At 29.4% G+C, this 23636-nt stretch overlaps 1 protein-coding gene across 5 annotated transcripts in view; it reads left to right on the forward strand.

Moving 5' to 3' along the window:
* Positions 1-17448, forward strand: part of LOC142224253 (uncharacterized) — a 562139-nt gene extending 544691 nt beyond the window's left edge. For 3 of the 5 annotated variants that reach the window (XM_075294022.1, XM_075294023.1, XM_075294027.1), the window contains 2 exons: positions 8658-8807; positions 15375-17448. In XM_075294022.1, the coding sequence (XP_075150137.1) occupies positions 8658-8807; positions 15375-16828 (1604 nt within the window). In that variant the 3' untranslated portion in view covers positions 16829-17448. Of the gene's footprint in view, positions 1-8657; positions 8818-15374 lie in introns of all 5 variants that reach the window. The other 2 variants (XM_075294026.1, XM_075294025.1) reach the window with 2 other exon arrangements.
* The last annotated feature ends 6188 nt before the right edge of the window (positions 17449-23636 follow it).

Raw genomic sequence — 23636 nt, forward strand, 5'->3', positions numbered from 1 at the left:
TCGCCTTAACCCCACAAAACGAATCCCCTTTCCAGATATTGGGATAGCCAAAATTTGAGCCCGATTAAACGACGTTAACACGTCAAACTTTTTCGTATTTTTTTTTTCAAATTTTGAGCTACGAGCGGCACGTGTTAACGTCGTTTAATCGGGCTCAAATTTTGGCTATCCCAATATCTGGAAAGGGGATTCGTTTTGTGAGGTTAAGGCGAATGCTCCTAGTGGCTCTAGGTCGCGTTTTCGAAGCTAAAGGCTGAGGTCGCATAGCGAAATAAAGTAAACTGTTGTATGAGAAGATTTAACTACCTCGTGCGAAAATTTAACTAAATTTACTCCATATTTTGAGATTTCTAGAAAGCAGGATATAAAAACAATTTCATAAAGACTAACTCAAAAAAAATTCTATTGTGGCTAATTGACATTGTAAAATGGTCATGTGACCTATCGCGAGATTGAGACAACCTTCGGGATTAGTGGGACCAGCATACATTCAATAGGGTTGTTTTCTTTTAACACTTTAGCCGTGAAGGACTAACAGAAAACAGAGTACTCGTTTATCCAGGACATCTCCAAAAATATGCAACACTATCATCAGCTGTTTAAAAACTATCACAGAAACGAAGTGAAATCTTGCATTGTTATACCCTCCAACATAGGATGGGGGATATATTTACATTTTCATTCCGTTTGTAACACATCCAAATATTGCTCTAAGACCCCATAAAGTATATATATTCTGGGTCGTGATGAAATTCTGAGTCGATCTAAGCATGCCCGTACGTCTGTCCATCTGTTGAAATCACACTAACTTCCTGAACGAAACATGCTATCGACTTGAAACTTGGCCCAAGTAGTTGTTATTGATGTAGGTCGGATGGTATTGCAAATGGGCCATATCGGGTCACGTATACGTATAGCCCCCATATAAACGGACCCCCAGGTTTGGATTTCGGAGCCTCTAAGAGAAGCATATTTCATCCGATCTGGTACATGGTAAATTTGGTACATGGTGTTGGTATATGGTCTCTAACAACCATGCAAAAATTCGTCCACATCGTCCACATAATTAAATATATCCCCCATATAAACCTGTCTCCAGATTTGGGTTGCGGAGCTTCAAAGAGAAGCAAATTTCATCCGATCCGGCTGAAATTTAGTACATGTTGTTGGTATATGGTCTCTAACAACCATACAAAAATTCGTCCACATCGGTCCATAATTGAATATATCCCCCATATAAACCGATCCCCAGATTTGGCTTGCGGAACCTCTAAAAGAAGCAAATTTCATCCCATCCGGCTGAAATTTGGAACATAATATTCATCATGTGGGTATATGGTCTCTAACAACCATGCAAAAATTGGTCCACATCGGTCCATAATAAGCCCCCATATAAACCGATCCCCAGATTTGGCTTGCGGAGCCTCTAAAAGAAGCAAATTTCATCCGATCCGGTTGAAATTTGGAACATGGTATTAGTATATGGTCGCTAACAACCATGCCAGAATTGGTCCATAATTATATATAGCCCTTATATAAACCGATCCCTAGATTTGATCTCCGGGGTCTCTTAGAGGAGCAAAATTCATCCGATCCGGTTGAAATTTGGTACATTTCGCTAGTGTATAGCCGATAACAACCATGCCAAAAATGGTCCGTATCGATCTATATTATATATAGCCCCCAAATAAACCGATCCCCAATCACAGACAAATCACAATTGCCACTCGAGCCTAAAATAATCTACCAAAATTTTATTGCCATTGAAAATGTTGTCAAAATTGTATATTTCTATAGAACACTTGTCAACATTTTATTTCTATAGAAAATTTTGTCAGAATTTTATTTCTGTAGAAAATCTGGTCGAAATCTTATTTCTGTAGAAAATTTATGAAGCATTTGATAGTTGGAGAGGAATATTTTGCAAAATCTTCCAAAACATCAAGAATTCTACCAATCTACCAAACAGTAAAAAATCTGTCATCAATGGAGACGCTTTGTCCTTATAGTTAGGTGACTCGATTGAAAAATAGGCATCTTTACATGAAAGAAAATTTTGTTTTATTAAGGTTAAATTGACTTTAATAATTCTGAAAAAAATCTTCAAAATTAATGAAATCGTTTTTAAATTTATTGATTTTTTTATCTTGACCACAAAGAAAAAATGCGTTTAAAATAGAAGATGTTTTTCAACAAAATATTTCAAAAATGTTTTTTACTGGAAACATAACATAGCATAATTTCTACATGAAGTCTAGTATGAAATTTGAAAATTTGAGTTTTCATTAAATCGTTTTAAATTCATATTAAATCGACCTTCAAATTGGAGAAAAAACTGAAAAAATAACGATCTATCAAGTACGCAAGACTCAAATTTGGGAGAATGTTGTGTCTTAAAAGTATCCTCACTTCAATTTTCCGCTTCTTTGGCTCGGAATAATTGTAAAGACAAAATCTTTGGAACCGGACATGATTAAAGTGGCAGCCCGATTTGATTCAGGTTCACTCGGACTATTCAGTCAATTGTGATGGAACCGGAAATGCTTTTTTTCAGCGTAACAGGTTGTCTGATAAGTCCCCGGTGTAAGAAAGAAAAACACATTTTGTTTTTTTGTTAAAATTCGTTTTTATTATTCAACATAGTTCCCTTCAAGAGCGATACAACGATTATAACGACCTTCCAATTTTTTGATACCATTTTGGTAGTACTCCTTCGGTTTTGCCTCAAAATAGGCCTCAGTTTCGGCGATCACCTCTTCATTGCAGCCAAATTTTTTCCCTGCGAGCATCCTTTTGAGGTCTGAGAACAAGAAACAGTCGCTGGGGGCCAGATCTGGAGAATACGGTGGGTGGGGAGCAATTCGAAGCCCAATTCATGAGTTTTTGACATCGTTCTCAATGATTTGTGGCACGGTGCGTTGTCTTGGTGGAACAACACTTTTTTCTTCTTCATGGGGGGCCGTTTTGCCGCGATTTCGACCTTCAAACGCTCCAATAACGGCATATAATAGTCACTGTTGATGGTTTTTCCCTTCTCAAGATAATCGGTAAAAATTATTCCTTGCGCACCCCAAAAAACAGTGGCCATTACTTTGCCAGCGGACTTTTGAGTCTTTCCACGCTTCGAATACGGTTCACCGGTCGCTGTCCACTCAGCCGACTGTCGATTGGACTCAGGAGTGTAGTGATGGAGCCATGTTTCATCCATTGTCACATATTGACGGAAAAACTCGGGTGTATTACGAGTTAACAGCTGCAAACACCGCTCAGAATCATCAACACGTTATTGTTTTTGGTCAAATGTGAGCTCGCGCGGCACCCATTTTGCACAGAGCTTCCGCATATCCAAATATTGATGAATGATATGACCAACATGTTCCTTTGATATCTTTAAGGCCTCTGCTATCTCGATCAAATTCATTTTACGGTCATTCAAAACCATTTTCTGGATTTTTTTGGTGTTTTCGTCGGTAACCACCTCTTTAGCGCATCCACTGCGTTCACCGTCCTCCGTGCTCATTTCACCTCGCTTGAATTTTGCATACTAATCAATTATTGTTGATTTCCCTGGGGCAGAGTCCGGAAACTCATTATCAAGGCAAGTGTTTGCTTCTACCGTATTTTTTCCCTTCAGAAAACAGTATTTTATCACAACACGAAATTCCTTTTTTTCCCATTTTTTCACAATAACAAAAGTTGCTTCACAAAAGACACTCTATCTCACAAGCTAATTGACTTACAGACGTCAAATTTTGACACGAATTTGAAGCTTGGTACTATATAAAAATAATATGCATTTAATACTAGCGACGCCATCTATGTGTCAGACCGGGGACTTATCAGCCAACCTGTTATATAGAGATAAAAGTCGAAAAAAGTTAAAAAAATATTTTAAGTTTTTTCTTATTTTTTAAAATGGAATTCGAAATACTGAGATAGAATCACATCTGAAGGACTAATGTGAAAGCAATACAGACGATGCTTAAAAAGATGACTTCCAGTCTATGACAAGTCCATGTAAAATGAATTGTTTCTGAGCTAAATATGTACTATTTGCGGATCCAAAAAGAACATGTTCATTGCTTTTTTGGCTACCCGGTTTTTGCCAGGCTTCTCTTAATGATAATGTTTGGTATTTCAGAGTGTTTCAAAGCTTCTATTTGTCCAGAACTAAAACTTAAAAAACTTAAAACTTTGAACTTTACTAGCCTTCTTATGCGTCTCCGATCAGGAAACAATTATGAACAAATTTACTTAAATAATTTTTCTATTGTATTTTTTTTAAATTATTTAGAAAAATCGAATTGCCATTTAAAAGATCTTTTTTACTGCAGCTACTTTTTTTCAAGCAATTTGTATATATTTTCCGTATACAGAAAAACTATAGCCACTATTTTTCATTTAATATTTTTATTGAGTCGAAAAAATATATACATATTTTAAAAATTATATAAACATAATTTACAAATTAATTTATTCAATTAATTGAATCAATGAAATCAATAAATTTTCTAATTGCCGTTGGTGATAACCATTATCATTTCTGTGACTTTAATTAAAAATTAATTGGAACCGTTAATTTCTTAATTGAAGCCAAAAACCTTTTTTCTACGTATGTACATTGTTCTTAACATTTCTTTATATTACAATCAAGAAAAAAGTCAATGTCGTAAACAGGGCTGTGGAGTCGAGCCAATTTTGCTCGACTCCGACTCCGACTCCAGCATTTTTCATCAGCTCGACTCCGACTCCGGAGTCGACTCCGGGTAATATAACTAAATCTCATTTTAATACCACTAATTTGTAGTTCTATTGTGGGGGTACCGTAAGTGGACGATATAAAGTATCGTGTTTATTTATGTGTGCCAAAAAAGATCTTAATTTCACATTAGATGCCAATTGAATTCTATATTTCAAATTTATGGCAATGTTTAAAAAATAAAATAATGATATAAATACCCATCATAATATGAGAATATACCAACAGTATATGTATTTGTGGACCAAAATTATTGATACTATTTCAAATCCTTTAAATTTGTTGCGAGCTATATAAAGGTTTATATTTCCATATGCATGAATTTGAATCTGAAGACAAAATTGTATATACTTCTACAAAATCTATGTACTTAAAATTTAAATCTAACGTTATGGGACGTAACACAATTTTAACGAAAAATAAAAATGCAAGGAAAGTCTAAAGTCGGGCGGGCCGATTATAATATACTCTGCACAACTTTGTATTTAGATCTACATTTTGATAAAATCTCAAATCAGACTTCTACAAAACTCGGGCAATATTTGGGAAATATTTATAATTGTATAGACAACTTCGCAAAAATGCATTTATGATTCATTCATTGAAAAATTTGAAAATTTGAGTCATTTCTACAAGCTTTCGACTTAGCAGCAATTTTTCCAAAATTGTATGCTCACTGAATACAATTTTGGAAAAATTTTTGTCTAGTAAATAAAATTTTGCAATATTTTATATAGAAATAAAATTTTGGAAAATTTTCTACAGTAACAAAATTTTGACTAAATTTTCTATAGAAATAAAATTTTGGCAACATTTTCTATAGAAATCAAATTTTGACCAAATATATAGAAATACAATTTTGAATAAAATTTTTGTAGAAATAGAATTTGGCAAAATTTTTTATAGAAAAAAAAGTTTGAAAAAATTATCAATCGAAATACAATTTAAAAAATTGTGTAGCAAACAAAATTTTGCAAAATTTTCTATAGAAATAAAATTTTGCAAAATATTCTATATAAACAACATTTTGTCTAAATTTTCTATAGAAGTAAAATTTTGACTAAATTTTATATAGAAAAAAATATTTGTATATTAATAAAATTTTGAATACATTTTTATAGCAGTGAGTATCAGTGAGCATCAGTAAGAAAAAAAATTGAGAAAATTTGCTATAGAAATAAAATTTGACAATTTTTTCTTATAGAAATAAAATTTTGAAAAAATTATCAATAAAAATACAATTTTAGAAAAATTTTTGTGTAGTAAATAAAATTCTGCAAAATATTCTACAGAAACAAAATTTTGACTAAATTTTCTATAGAAATAAAATTTTGATAAAATTTCCTATAGAAATAAAATGTTGACCAAATTTTCTGTAGAAATAAAATTTTGACCAAATTTTCTAATAAAAAAATCTATTACTATAAAATTTTGGCAAAATTTTCTATAGAAATACAATGTTGACTTAAATTTTTATAGAAATAAAATTATCAATAGAAATAAAATTTAAAAAAAAAAATTTGTGTAACAAACAAAATTTTGCAAAATTTTCTATAGAAATAAAATTTTGCAAAATATTCTATAGAAACTAAATTTTGACTCAATTTTCTATAGAAATAAAATTTTGACTAAATTTTGCTATAGAAATAAAATTTTGACTAAATTTTCTATAGAAAACAAGTAAGGAAAGTCTAAAGTCGGGCGGGGCCGACTATATTATACCCTGCACCACTTTGTAGATCTAAATTTTCGATACCATATCACATCCGTCAAATGTGTTGGGGGCTATATATAAAGGTTTGTCCCAAATACATACATTTAACAAGTAAGGAAAGTCTAAAATTTTAAGGAATCTTCGCAATAGTTTATTTATGATTTATCGCTCGATATATATGTATTAGAAGTTTAGGAAAATTAGAGTCATTTTTACAACTTTTCGACTAAGCAGTGGCGATTTAACAAGGAAAATGTTGGTATTTTGACCATTTTTGTCGAAATCAGAAAAACATTTATATGGAAGCTATATCTAAATCTGAACCGATGTCAACCAATTTTGGCACGCATAGCTACAATGCTAATTCTACTCCCTGTGCAAAATTTCAACTAAATCGGAGCAAAAAATTGGCCTCTGTGGTCATATGAGTGTAAATCGGGCGAATGCTATATATGGGAGCTATATCTAAATCTGAACCGATTTCAACCAAATTTGGCACGCATAGCTATAATGCTAATTCTACTCCCTGTGCAAAATTTCAACCAAAGTGGGGTAAAACTCTGGCTTCTGGGACCGTATTAGTCCATATCGGGCGAAAGATATATATGGGAGCTATATCTAAATCTGAACCGATTTCAATAAAATTTAGCACACTTGACTATAGTACTAATTGTTCTTCTTGTGCAAAATTTTAAGCAAATAAGGGTAAAACTCTGGCTTCTGGGGCCATATAAGTCCATATCGGTCGAAATATATATATGGGAGCTATATCTAAATCTGAACCGATTTCTTCCAAAATCAATAGGGATCTATTCTGAGCCAAAACACATACTTGTACCAAATTTGAAGTCGATTGGACTAAAACTGCGACCTAGACTTTGATTACAAAAATGTGTTCACGGACAGACGGACAGACGGACATTGCTATATCGACTCAAGAGCCCACCCTGAGCATTTTTGCCAAAGACACCATGTATCTATCTCGTCTCCTTCTGGGTGTTGCAAACATATGCACTAACTTATAATACCCTGTTCCACAGTGTGGAGCAGGGTATAAAAATATTTCTATAGTAGTAAAATTTTGAATAAAATTTTTATAGAATTAAAATTTTGACAAAATTTGCTATAGAAATAAAATTTTGACAAAACTTTTTATAGAAATAACATTTTGACAAAATTTTCTATAAAAACAACTTTGAAAACATTTTCTGTCAATATTCCACATATGTATATTGCCTTAAAATAAAATAAAAATAATATCGATTGTTCGAAACATTTCAAATAAATTGATATGGGCATTAAAATGGATCGATCCAGCCCATCTGCTAGTCAAACATTCTAGGAAACATAAAAACATAGCCGTAATTGGGAGTTGATTTTCATTTACAATCATGCTGTACATTGATCGAATGAATAACGCAATGCAAACTAATTTGCGTAAAAACTTGCTTAGTTACAAATATGTGAAGTGTTTTAAAAAATTTGGTTTAGCCGGAGTCGGAGTCGAGCAAAATTTTTACGACTCCGACTCCAGCAAAATCTTCAGACTCCGACTCCAAGACTCCGACTCCACAGCCCTGGTCGTAAATTAATTGAATCAAATTGGAGGCAATACATTTTATATTTTCACCGTTGTTAATTACTATTATCGTTTCTGTGATTTTAATTACAATTTAGTTGAGTCAGTTAATTTCTTGATTGAAGTCTAAAACTATTCTTTTTTTTATACGTTGTTCTTTATATTTCTGATGCACATTATCATATATCTGTAAACCTTTTACTTTAAACGCCATACCATACTATCGCAATCTTTCTCAGTGTAGTTTTAATAGAAAATCGTTTTGTTAAAAAATTAAAATATTTGCAGTATATTAATTTGAAATATTTGAAACTTTTTAAGACAAAAAGCCAAATATTCGTAATAAACTTTCTTATGTTTTGTTTTTATTCTATTTTCGACACAAAAACCCAAATGTTCCATAATTAATGCCTTTTTTGAATTTTGTTTAATTTCTCAAATCTAACATATGAAATTTTTCATCCATTTCTATTTTTTTATATAAATTTTTATGCAAAAAAAAAAACAAATGAAAACAATACCAATTAAACTGGAAATCCCCCTCAAAACACAACATGCTCATGTGAATCCGAAAACCCCCCCAAAAACAAAAACAAATTAATCAGCTCCCGAACGTTCCCTGAGTAACGCATCGCTAGAAGATGTTTTAGCCTCCCTTTTAGGATTAAACCCACATCCACCACAACAAATAAGCGGAGGCAACCAGCCAGGGTCATCCTCTTTAGCCAGTGAAGCATTTGCTAGGTCCAGCACAGGTATGCACCTGTAAGTTTTTGTTCCACAACTAGACAAAAAAAAACACCAAAATGTGTTTATAAAAAAAATCAATTCAAAAAAAGAAATAACTAAATCGAATACTAAATGTTATTAATACAAAGAAGAGCATTTTTTCCAAATTCTGAGAGTGAGATATAAGTGGAAACAGAAAATACACAATTTTGTTAATAATATAATATATATGAAAATTATATATATTTTTTTCATTATATATATCCAATTGCATATAATCGAATTTTATATATTATTATAATGTTAAATTTTTGTTATATATAAATGTTGTGAACGTTCTAAAATTATTATAATTTTTTCTAAATATTTACTATTTAGTTCATATTTTCAATCATAAATAAGTTAATTTGTTTATCATTGTAATTTAATAGCAAGACAATAGTGTTGATAAACAGCTGACTACAACTTTTAGCCATAAGAGTTCTCCAAATATCAATATAGGTAATTATAAGGTTAAGGAAAATTACCAAAAATATAGAAATAACGAGCCAGTAGATTGATACGATACGAACCAGGAATAAATTTCAAACAAATCAGAGTGAAACTTTGGCCCCTATTGTGATATGAAAGTATTTCAGGCGAATTTAGGGAGCTATATTTAGATTAGGTTAGGTATAGTGGCAGCCCGATATTTTACAGGCTCACATAGACTATTCAGTCCATTGTGATACCGCTATGTCGTTATTTGGGTCCATTTAGTTCCTTTAAATAATATCAGTTATTCAGCTGTTTACTCACATTCACAACCGTAGCGTGTAAACATACAAGAAAATCCGATTACTCAAATTAACTCGAGAAGCAAAATCGGGAAATTTTGCGCCTACACCTATTGTGGATCCAAAATACCTCCGGGTTTAGTCTGTATCTTCGTCAAAATAAAATCGAAATCGGCTAAAATACAACGCTCGTCGATTCAATATTTAACTTAGATGCTCAAAAAAACTAAAATTATTTCGAGTAAGTAAAGATCTGGTCATGGTTTGGAGTAGAGGTGTGCGCGTGACACACGTGAGTCGTGGACAAAATCCAAAGCAACTCTCGTGAATGTGCGTGAATGGGACTGAAATAAATATATCGTGCGTGAGCGTGAGTGAGAAATAAAATCGGTTCGGGAATGTGCCTGAATAAAATTTCTGCAAAATCACGCTCACGAAAAAATCAAGATTTAATTCATACTCTTATGTTAACTGAAATTAATTTAGCTCTCGAACTATATTCTATTTTTGAATTTTGTTACCTCTGCTGATTTCCGTTTGTAAAATATCGTGAGTCTCGTGAATTTGTCGTGAATCACGTGAATTGTTGTGAATCGTGCGTGAGCGTGAGTCTTTAGAAATTGTTCGTGCGTGAGCACTGGCTTCCATTTCGTGAATGTGCGTGAGTGGGATTGGCTACCACACGTATCGTGCGTGAGCGTGCGTGAATAAACATTTTGCTTCGTGAATGTGCGTGAGTGTGAGTGAAATTTCAGTCACGTGCACTCCTCTAGTTTGGAGAAAGAATTGAGCAAATTGTGAATAAATCTTCTAAAATTACCTTAACGTACTGACGAAAAGTTGGTCCACAAACCGTGAGAAATGGTCAAATCATAGATTTTAGATAACGTAGATCATCGGTGCCCTTGACGCTTCTTATCAGTTCCGAAAATTAAGATCAAATTGAGAAAATCAAGAGCCTTTCGTAACTCAAAATTGTGTCAAACCATAGACACACTCGAATTTATACACTCCAAAAATCAGACTCCTCCAAAAAGTGGACAATTGCCTAAGACATTTGCTTATCAACACATTAAAATGAACCTCCTATAACTGGAAACCTCCCAAATACAGACAAAATTTAGCCGACCGTGGTTATACAGTTTTGAGAGGTTTCACTGTATATAGATCATCTGTTTCTCTCCCAGAAAAAAATATGTCAGGAGTTCCAAACAAGAGTGATAAAGTTAACACTTTTCTACTTGTTTTATACTATTCGAGTACCGTGGTACCTCCGCGACACATTTGGTACCCTTTTCAACCTTCATTAAGTTCATACATTAAAATATGAACGTCTGTCGAAATAAGTTTATCTTTACAGACAATTGGAACTTCTCTCAAATCAAACAGGAAATTTTATTTTTGGACGTCGAATGACGACAGATCCTAAGTCATCTAGCAATGCTATATATAAAAGAAAAATATAGGAATTTTTCTACAGAAATAAAATTTTGACAAAATTTTCTATAGCAAAAAAATGTTGACAAAATTTTCTATAGCAATAAAATTTTGACAAAATTTTCTATAGCAATAAAATTTTGACAAAATTTTCTATAGCAATAAAATTTTGACAAATTTGTGTATAGCAATTAAATTTTGACAAAATTTTCTATAGCAATGAAATTTTGACAAAATTTTCTATAGCAATGAAATTTTGACAAAATTGTCTATAGCACAAAAATTTTTACAAAATTGTCTATAGCAAATAATATTTGACAAAATTTTCTATAAATAAAATTTTGCCAAAATTTTCTGTATAAATAATATTTAGACAAAATTTTCTATAGTAATAAAAATTTGACAAAATTTCCTCTAGGAATAAAATTTTGACAAAATTTCCTCTAGGAATAACATTTTGACAAAATTTTCTATAACAATAAAATTTTGACAGAATTTTCTACATAAATAAAATTTTGACAAAATTTTCTATTGCAATAAAATTTTGACAATATTTTCTAGACCAATTAAATTTTGACAAAATTTTCTATAGCAACAAAATTTTGACAAAATTTTCTATAGCAATAAAATTTTGACAAAATTGTCTATAGCAATAAAATTTTGACAAAATTATGGATAGCAAAAAAAAAATTGACAAAACTTTCTATAGCAAAAAAATTTTTACAAAATTTTCTATAGCAAAAAATTTTTTACAAAATTGTCTATAGCAGACCAAATTTGCCAAAAATTTCTATAGAAATAAAATTTTGACAAAATTTTCTATAGCAAAATAGTTTTGACAAAATTTTCTATAGCAAAAACATTTTGACAACATTTTCTAAAGCAATATTATTTTGACAAAATTTTCTATAGCAATAAAATTTTGACAAAATTGTCTATAGCAATAAAATTTTGACAAACTTATAGATAGCAAAAAAAAAATTGACAGAAATTTCTATAGCAAAAAAATTTGTACAAAATTTTCTATAGCAAAAAAAATTTTACAAAATTGTCTATAGCAAAAAATTTTGAAAACATTTACAATAGAAATAAAATGACAAAATTTTCTATAAATAAAATTTGACAAAATTTTCTATAAAAAAATTTTTGACAAAATTTACTGTAGAAATAAAATTTAGACAAAATTTTCTATAGTAAAAAAAATTTGACAAAATTTTCTATAACAATAAAATTTTGACAGAATTTTCTATATAAATAAAATTTTGACAAAATTTTCTGTAGCAATAAAATTTTGACAACATTTACTAGACCAATTAAATTTTGACAAAATTTTCTATAGCAAAAAAATTTTGACAAAATTTTCTATAGCGATAAAATTTTGACAAAATTATCGATAGCAAAACAATTTTGACAAAACTTTCTATAGAAAAAAAATTACAAAATTTTCTATAGCAAAAAATTTTTTACAAAATTGTCTATAGCAAAACAAATTTTGCCAAAAATTTCGATAGAAATAAAATTTTGACAAAATTTTCTATAGCAAAAACATTTTGAGAAAATTTTCTAAAGCAATAAAATTTTGACAAAATTTTCTATAGCAATAAAATTTTGACAAAATTTTCGATAGCAATAAAATTTTGATAAAATTTTCTATAGAAATAAAATTTTGACAAAATTTTCTATAAATAAAATTTTGACAAAATTTCTATAAATAAAATTTTGACAAAATTTTCTATAAATAAAATTTAGAAAAAAATTTCTATAGAAGTAAAATCTTTAAAAAATTTTACAAAGTTTTCTGTAGCAATAAAAATAAAATTTTGAAAAAAAAATCTATAGAAATAAAATTTTTAAATAATAATAAAAGTTTACAAAACTTTCTATACACAGAAAAAAATATCACCAAAATATTTCCAATTAAAAAGTTAATTGAAGTTGAAATTTTTTTCAATTAATAAATTAATTGATACAATTAACTTTTTAATCATGATAGAAACATTAAGTTAATTAAGTCAATGCTTGAAATTTTTAAAATGTTTAATTAAAAAATTAATTGATACAATTAACTTTTTAATCAAATTCGGAAGACTAATTCAGTTAAAAAAGTGCTGATTTTTTTTTTACTTTTTTAATTGAAAATGTATTTCAAACAATCATTTGTTAATCCAAATAAAAACTCTAAGCCAATCTAACTAAGTAATTAAAAATAGTTACCTTTTTTAATTAATAAATTAATTGCGTTTTGCAATCAACATCAATTAAATTTTTAATTGAATCAATTAAAAAATTAATTGAATTTTGCTGAAAAAATCAATTAATTTTTTAATCAAGAATTTTTTCTTTGCTCAATTAAAACTGTGATTGATACTATCATTTTCGTGATTGAAGACATTTCAATTAAAAAATTAATTGGATCAATTAATTTGGTGATTGAATCAGAGAAAAAATTTTTTGTGTGTAGAAATAAAGTTTTGACGACATTTTTTATAGAAATAAAATTTTGACAAAATTTTCTATAGAAATAAAATTTTGACGAAATTTTTTATAGAAGTAAAATTTTTACAAAATTTTCTATAGTAAAAAAATTTTTACAAAATTGTCTATAGCAAAAAAATTTTTACAAAATTGTCTATAGCAAAAAAATTTTGACAAAATTTTCTATAGCACAAACATTTTGACAACATTTTCTAAAGCAATAAAATTTTGACAAAATTTTCTATAACAATAAAATTTTGACAAAATTTTTCTATAGAAATAAAATTTTGACGAAATTTTCTATAAAAATATCATTTTGATAAAATTTTCTGTAGAAATAAAATGTTTACAAAATTTTCTATAGCAATAAAATTTTGACAACATTTTCTACAGAAATAAAATTTAACAAAATTTTCTATAAATAAAATTTTCACAAAATTTCTATAAATAAAATTTTGACAAAATTTTTTATAAATAAAATTTAGAAAAAATTTTCTACACATAAAATTTAGAAAAATTTTTCTATAGAAGTAAAATGTTTAAAAATTTTTACACATTTTTCTGTAGCAATAAAAATAAAATTTTGAAAAAATTCTTTATAGAAACAAAATTTTAGCAAATTGTTCTAAAAAAATAAAACTTTGGCAAAATTTTCTATAAAGTCAATAACTTTTTAAATTTGAAGAAACATGCAACACTATCCCATTTTCCGCCAAGGAATTAGAATAGATTTTAATTTAACGACACGCCACTAGCTGTCTCGGTATTCTGTCGCAGATTTTGGCTTCCCATAAGAGATGCACGTATTTACACAAAAAAAAAATATAACCTGCCTCTTGAGATTTGGAGAACTTTTTAAAAAGGTTTTTAATTATTTTAATCTTAGTTTAGATCAAGATATTGTCTTACAATTGTCATATACAATTTACCATTGTTTGTTCCATATTATTTTATAATTTAGTAAACTCGAACGAAAAATTTGTTTTTACGAATGTTTTAAAGAGGGGTTTAGATTATTTATATATTTAGATTAGATTTAGACATTTAATTGAATGAAATTATATTAAATTAAATAAAATAATAAAAAATAAAATAAGTCCAACTACAAAAAAAGAAATTAATTTAATTTCATTAAATTACAGTGAAACCTCTCAAACTACAAGTCGGACGCCTCTTAAAAATTGACAATTTTCATGATACGTTCGCTATGTTATCACAATAAAAGTAACTTCTCATAAGCTGATACCTCCCAAATGTAAATAAAATGTAGGTGACCGTCAGTGTCCACTTCCGAGAGATTACAGCTCTACATTACATATTATTATGTCCACTTCTGAGAGGTTTCACTGTATATATTATTATTTTTTGAGCATTATGATGGTAATTGCTCCTTATATACTTTTCAGAAATATAAAAAAGAAAAAATAGTAATAAAAACTTTTGACATTTTCTGATAATAATTTTTAGATAATAATCAATTTTTCCACGTACAATCATTCATTTTTTTTAAGTTTTGGCATAAGTAAAATTACACTGAGAAAAAATTTCGTCAACTTCATAATTCCACTGAATAAAATCTCAATAGTAAAAAAAAAAAACAAAAACATTTGAAATATCATAATTTTGTATAACAAAATACAATTTAGTTTTTCAGCATAGATTAATTTATTTTTAAGCAAAACATAGTTAATTATTTAATTTCGTTGTTTGATACATTCAGTTATAGTAAGTTCCAAAACAAAGTTTAGCATGTCGTCATCATATTCTAAATGTTTTGCATTAGAAATTTAATTGAAAAAAATAGGGAATGCTTGATGTTGTTGAGTGTAATGTGTTAAATGTTAGAATATTTTGTTATTTAAACGAAAAAATAATAATTTATAATTTTTTTTTGCATTTCTCTAGGCGGCGCTACAGTTAATGACCATAAACAATATATGACACAAAAACAATCACAACAGCAGCATCAGCAAAACCAACAGGAAACCCATTTGCTAGGCATTTCCAAAGAGGAACAACAACGCTTGCGTCGACGCAGTGAGGGAGATGCGCCAACGAAACAGCAAAAGCAACAACAACAGTTGCAGCAGCAGCAGCAACAACAACAACAGCTCGAACAGAAGTTCCAACATCAAACTGCCGGTAAGGCATATGCCAGTGATACCATCACCACCATCACCCACACTAGTTCGCAGGCGGGCAGCGGAGCTTCACCATCAACAGCAAATGGCCATGCCGGCGGCTCGTTCTTGCCGCCCCGGCGCGTTTCGCTCGGTGACTCCTCAGAGTCGAATAATCGCACCACCACCGCCTCTGGTGAGCTGCAGGTCAAGTGTCGCAATAACAAGTGCGATCGCACTGCCACGCCCCTCGACGCCAAAAAGTATTACAAGTCATGCCACAATTGTACCTATTTATATTGTTCGCGTGAATGTCGCCGAGCCCACTGGGAGAAGCATCGTAAAGCGTGTCTCCACTCCCGTGTCTCAAATTTGTGCCGCCAAGTGTTAGCATCCTGCAAGGATGACAGCGACTCTTTGCGTCACCTAAGTTTATTGGCGCGCAAAGGTTTTCTCTCTCAGGGCCGTGGTGTGGTGCGTATACTCTTTCGATCTCCCGAATCGGCGGAGGGTTTCATCAAGAATGGCTTTCAGTGTATGGGCGAGGCATCCTATGTTCGCTGGCCAGATCTAATGCCGGCCGAAATGGGCCTGGAATTGTATTCGGAATTGCTGAAATTAAGTACAGAATATAGGCCAGATTCCAAGATGTTGGTCTATGTGGCTGTCTGTGTGGTCTCCGAGGCCCCTAGCATGGGTCAAGCTCCGGTGCGTTGGGAACGCCAATTGGTTTCACGTTGTGCCAAATTGAAACTATGCAAAACAGTTCTCCAGGAATTGGAACAACAGCCATCGATGATACTGCAACAACCAATTACCATGGTAGCTGTACCAGAACCCACTACCGAAGTCCTTATACTCACCTTCAATCCACAACTGCGTAACTCCACAAGCCAACGGGAGATGGTGCTCTCCAATATTCTAGACATTCTCTCTAGACGTGGTGTGATATTGCGTAAACATTATCCCGAAATATTTCAACGTTTCCAATCCTACACTGAGGGACAAACGGATAAAGTCAATCCGGTAACCCTGCATCCACGTGACTCTCAAACTGGCCAAAATTTCGTATGCATCATCATGCCCGTACAATCGGATACGGAAATCATTAAACTGCCCTCTATGGCAGACGGTGGCAATCGGGTGACCACAATTGACGTTGGCTCACCCACAGCCATCACACAACTGGAAGACAATGAATTGCTGACACGTACCAGTAATTCAGCTGTTGCAAGTTGATTAAAATCATCCCAGCGTAGTCGTGGTCATAGGAAAACTAGCTCAAATGGTAGTAACAATAGTCGCAGCAGTAGAAATTCTTCGCCCCAAATGATATCGGCCATAGCGGGAGTAGTGGTGGTGACCTCAACGGAAAGCTTCAATTTGGAGAGTACTCGTATGTAATTCCTATTGGAAATGTAAAGGTACACCTAGAAAAACTGAACTGATGGAAAGACCTGTTTAAAAGCAAAATCTTGGTGTATAATAAGATTCTCTAGCTCTTACTCTCTCTCTCTAATTTTTCACGCCATTTCCTCTCTCCTATGCGACTTTATCGAAAACATCAAATATTCAAACGCTCTATCACTCTCTACTATCTCTCTATCTATCTGTAACTTCCACAGCCTAACTCTATCTCTCTCGTACACTTAAAGCTAATTTTTTGTTTATGTTCTCATAAAATCTAATTAAGAAAATAGTTTAGAAATCTTGTAAGCTTTTTTGGTCTAGATAAACTAAATGACATAGTAAAATTTTTAAGTATGTTGTATGATTAAGTTCAAAAAAATATTTTTTTTGTGTAATGTAACATTAACAAATGATATAAATAAAAAGCTTTTCATTAATCATTACCTATACATCGGAGTTATAACACTCACAAAATGTGGTAGCTCCTATTATAAACAAAAAATCTTATTCCAAATCCTTATATCGCTTGAGATTTATTAATACAGTGAAACCTATCAGAAGAAATTTTAATGATTAACTCATTAGCAACTCACTTTTGAAAAAATTGAAATTTTTGAAAAAATTGTATGAAAAAAAGAGAAATAGGTCCTGCTGTTGTAATATTTTAAAAAATTCACAAATGATCAAAATTTCGAAACACACCACGGTTGCCACAGTTAGTAGAATTCTACCAAAAGTGGTCATCTTCTATAGAAATACAATTTTGACAAAATTTTTTATAGAAATAAAATTTTGACAAAATTTTCTACAGAAATAAAATTTTGACAAAATTTTCTTTAGAAATAAAATTTTGACAAAATTCTCTATAGAAATAAAATTTTGACAAAATATTCTATAGAAATAAAAATTTGACAAAGTTTTCTTTAGAAATAAAATTTTGACAAAATTTTCTATAGAAAAAAATTTTGACAAAATTTTCTATAGCAATAAAATTTTGACAAAATTTTCTATAGCAATAAATTTTGACAAAATTTTCTATAGCAATAAATTTTTGACAAAATTTTCTATAGCAATAAAATTTTGACAAAATTTTCTATAGCAATAAAATTTTGACAAAATTTTCTATAGAAATAAAACTTTGACAAAATTTTCTATAGCAATAAAATTTTCATAAAATTGTCTATAGCAATAAAATTTTGACAAAATTTTCTATAAAAATAAAATGTTGACAAAATTTCCTACAGAAATAAAATTTTGACAAAATTTCCTACAGAAATAAAATTTTGACAAAATTTTCTATAGCAATAAAATTTTGACAAAAGTTTCTATAGAAATAAAATTTTGAGTAAATTTTCTATAGCAATAACATTTTGACAAAATTTTCTATAGAAATAAAATTTTGACAAAATTTTCTATAGCAATAAAATGTTGACAAAATTTTCCACAGAAATAAAATTTTGACAAAATTTTCTATAGCAATAAAATTTTCACAAAATTGTCTATAGCAATAAAATTTTGACAAAATTTTCTATAGCAAAAAATTTTTGACAAAATTTTCTATAGCAATAAAATTTTGACAAAGTTTTCTATAGCAATAAATTTTTTACAAAATTTTCTACAGCAATGAAATGTTGACAAAATTTTCTATAGCAACAAAATTTTGACAAAATTTTCTATAGAAATAAAATTTTGACAAAATTTTCTATATCAATAAAATTTTCACAAAATTGTCTATAGCAATAAAATGTTGACAAAATTTTCTATAGCAATAAAATTTTGACAAAATTTTCTATAGCAATAAATTTTTGACAAAATTTTCTATAGCAAAAAATTTTTGACAAAATTTTCTATAGCAATAAAATTTTGACAAAATTTTCTATAGAATAAAATTTTGACAAAATTTTCTATAGAAATAAAACTTTGATAACATTTTCTATAGCAATAAAATTTTCATAAAATTGTCTCTAGCAATAAAATTTTGACAAAATTTTCTATAAAAATAAAATGTTGACAAAATTTCCTACAGAAATAAAATTTTGACAAAAGTTTCTATAGCAATAAAATTTTGACAAAAGTTTCTATAGCAATAAAATTTTGACAAAATTTTCTATATAAATAAAATTTTGACAAAAGTTTCTATAGCAATAAAATTTTGACAAAATTTTCTATAGAAATAAATTTTTGATAAAATTTCCTATAGAAAAAAAATTTTGACAAAATTTTCTATAAAAATAAATTTTTTACCAAAATTTTCTATAGAAATAAAATTTTGAAAAAAAATTCTATGGAACTAAAATTTTGAAAAAAAAATTCTATAGAAATAGAATTTTTACAAAATTTTCTATAGCAATAAAATTTTGACAAAATTTTCTATAGAAATAAAATTTTGAGTAAATTTTCTATAGCAATAACATTTTGACAAAATTTTCTATAGAAATAAAATTTTGACAAAATTTTCTATAGCAATAAAATGTTGACAAAATTTTCCATAGAAATAAAATTTTGACAAAATTTTCTATAGCAATAAAATTTTCACAAAATTGTCTATAGCAATAAAATGTTGACAAAATTTTCTATAGCAAAAAATTTTTGACAAAATTTTCTATAGCAATAAAATTTTGACAAAATTTTCTATAGCAATAAATTTTTTACAAAATTTTCTACAGCAATGAAATGTTGACAAAATTTTCTATAGCAACAAAATTTTGACAAAATTTTCTATAGAAATAAAATTTTGACAAAATTTTCTATAGCAATAAAATTTTCACAAAATTGTCTATAGCAATAAAATGTTGACAAAATTTTCTATAGCAATAAAATTTTGACAAAATTTTCTATAGCAATAAATTTTTGACAAAATTTTCTATAGCAAAAAATTTTTGACAAAATTTTCTATAGCAAAAAAATTTTGACAAAATTTTCTATAGAAATAAAATTTTGACAAAATTTTCTATAGCAATAAAATTTTCACAAAATTGTCTATAGCAATAAAATGGAGACAAAATTTTCTATAGCAATAAAATTTTGACAAAATTTTCTATAGAAATAAAATTTTGACAAAATTTTCTATAGCAATAAAATTTTCACAAAATTGTCTATAGCAATAAAATGGTGACAAAATTTTCTATAGCAATAAAATTTTGACAAAATTTTCTATAGCAATAACATTTTGACAAAATTTTCTATACAAATAAAATGTTGACAAAATTTCCTACAGAAATAAAATTTTCACAAAATTTTCTATAGCAATAAAATTTTGACAACATTTTCTATAGAAATAAAATTTTGACAAAACTTTCTATAGCAATAGAATTTTCACAAAATTGTCTATAGCAATAAAATGTTGACAAAATTTTCTATAGAAATAAAATTTTGACAAAAGTTTCTATAGCAATAAAATTTTGACAAAATTTTCTATAGAAATAAATTTTTGATAAAATTTCTTATAGAAATAAAATTTTGACAAAATTTTCTATAGAAATAAATTTTTGACAAAATTTTCTATAGAAATAAAATTTTGAAAAAAAAAAAATTCTATGGAACTAAAATTTTGAGAAAATTTTCTATAGGAATAAAATTTTGAGAACATTTTCTACAGGAATTATATTTCTTTTCCTCTGTTGGTTAAGCTACTCTTGTAGTTTAGTCAATGTATGGTTTTAAGCTGAAATAAAAAAACAACAACAATGCCTAAAGAACAAAACCAACAATAACAAAACAAAACAAATGGAAAAAGAAGAGGAGGCACGCTCAAAATAAACCCAGCCATGTGAATTCAAATCGATGATTTGACAGTGGCATAGGAAAAGAGATATGTTTGTTTAGAATTTATTTTGGCATAAGCCGGCTATCAATGTAAAACCTTTTTTCGGAGGGTTCAAGTGTGGTTTTTGTTGGGTTTAATAAACTGCCTGAATTTATTCTGATAATTGGTTGATAGTTTTGCTGCAAGTAGAGGATGCTGATGAGGAATGTGGTAATTCCGAAACGTGCGTCCATCCAACCATCTTGCAGTCTATAGGGCTTTGCCCAAATAAATTTGACAAACATTCTTTTCCTCTGTTTGGTTAAGCTACTCTTGTAGTTTAGTCAATGTATGGTTTTAAGCTGAAATAAAAAAAACAACAACAATGCTTAAAGAACAAAACCAACAAAAACAAAACAAAACAAATGGAAAAAGAAGAGGAGGCACGCTCAAAATAAACCCAGCCATGTGAATTCAAATCGATGATTTGACAGTGGCATAGGAAAAGAGATATGTTTGTTTCGAATTTATTTTGGCATAAGCCGGCTATCAATGTAAAACCTTTTTTCGGAGGGTTCAAGTGTGGTTTTTGTTGGGTTTAATAAACTGCCTGAATTTATTCTGATAATTGGTTGATAGTTTTGCTGCAAGTAGAGGATGCTGATGAGGAATGTGGTAATTCCGAAACGTGCGTCCATCCAACCATCTTGCACTCTATAGGGCTTTGCCCAAATAAATTTGACAAACATTCTTTTCCTCTGTTGGTTAAGCTACTCTTGTAGTTTAGTCAATGTATGGTTTTAAGCTGAAATAAAAAAACAACAACAAGGAATTATATTTTGAAAAAATTTTCTATAAAAATAAAATTTTGAGAAAAATTGCTATAGAAATACAATTTTGAGAAAATTTTCTATAGAAATAAAATTTAAAAAAAAAATTTAATAGAAATAAAAATTTGAAAAAATGTCTATAAAAATAATATTTTGAGAAAATTTTCTATAGAAATATAATTATGAAAATAATTTCTATAGTAACAAAATTTTGACAAAATTTTCTATAGAAATAAAATGCTAAGAACATTTCCTATAGGAATAAGATTTTAAAAAGTTTTTAAAAAAAAATTTCTATAGCAATAAGATCTTAAGAAAATTTTCTATAGAAATAAAATTTTGAGAAAATTTGTGAAAATTTTTTATAGAAATAAATTTTCTATAAAAATAATATTTTGAGAAAATTTTCCATGGAAATACAATTTTGAAAACAATTTCTATAGTAACGAAATTTTGACACAATTTTCTATAGAAATAAAATGTTGAGAAAATTTTCTATAGGAATAAAATTTTGAGAAGATTTTTTATAATTCAGTATCTTTAAAATTTTTAAATTTCGTCCACTATGAAATTGGCACTTTGTAGAAGTAGCAATTTTCAGTTATTGTTGCAAGCCAAAATCGTTAAAACTTATAAAATTCGACACATTTAGGGTATTTATACACCCAAAAAACTATCGCTTATAGGAGGGATTCATTCGAAGAAAAAAACATTTGTTTCATACTAACCACAAAGATTTGACCAAAAACTTCAAAATAAGTTTTTTTTTTAATTTGTTAGATTGCAGTAAAATTCTCTTCATATTTTGATAGATTATTTTTGGTACGAGTGGCAACCGTGATCACAACACCAGGAGACCGTGCTCTAGAAATGAAAATGGTGGTTCGGTCACCATGTATTTATGAACGAAAATTTACCTCCAATTACTGAAGTACTAAAAATTGGTTGCTATGGTCATCTTTATTATCTGTTGTGATGATGATTCGCTTTTTGTTAGCAGGCAGGCAAAGTTCGAAGATAGGCTATATCGATACATGTTTTTGTATATCTCCCATATAGACCGATCTCCCGATTTGGGGTCTTGGGTTTCTAGAAACTGCAGTTTTTGTTCGATATGCTTGAAATTGGAAATCTACAGTTATTTTAGGACGAATATGGTGTGTATCGGTTCATGTTTTGGAATAGTCCCCATATAGACAGATCTCCCGATTTGAATTCTTGGGCTCCTAACCAGCAAAAAATGGAGCACTATTTCAGCAGGATTATAAGGGAGGGAGGCAGTACCAACTGCTTACAAAACAACCGAATCAGCGCTGATTTTTGTGGGCGATGTCCCGATCTAGAGCAGCTTCAGCATAGCACTGATATAATTGCTCATTTTAATAGAATATTGATCAGAAGTGATATCCCAGCAAAAAATGGAGCACTATTTCAGCAGGATTGTAAGGGAGAGAGGAAGTACCAACTGCTTAAAAAACAACCGAATTAGCGCTGATTTTTATGAGCGATGTCCCGATCTAGAGCAGCTTCTGCATAGCGCTGATATAATTGCTCATTTTAATAGAAATATTGCTCAGAAGTGATATATAATCTTGAGTATAGCATTGTTGGCGTGAAGAAAAACAGCACTAATTTTCATGCATCTATACTGCATGAATTGGTTGCAATAACGTAAACGAATGATCATAGGCTAGTTTGATTACTCGTTTACGTTATTGCCACCGATTCATGCAGTGTGGATGCACTGCCTACTTTATTGTATACCAAAAAGCGCAACTAAACTCTTACTTCTGAAGTATTTTTGCTGGGTAGACACCGCAATTTTCGATCTTCTTGACACGCAATTTCCATGAAACAACAGAGGTATTTTAGGATATCTAGAGGTATTATTGGTCCAGAAATATCATGTTTCGGTATGTAATATTTCTTCAAACACAGACATTTTGTACGAATAAACTGATAGTATGAATGACGTCTAAGTCGTTTTATAGATCTCTAAAGCTTATGTGAATTCAAACGATATTAAAATATTCGATTGACTAACCCTCTAATGGTAATCACT

The sequence above is a fragment of the Haematobia irritans genome, chromosome 2, assembly GCF_050003625.1.
Source record: "Haematobia irritans isolate KBUSLIRL chromosome 2, ASM5000362v1, whole genome shotgun sequence".
Taxonomy (NCBI): domain Eukaryota; kingdom Metazoa; phylum Arthropoda; class Insecta; order Diptera; family Muscidae; genus Haematobia; species Haematobia irritans.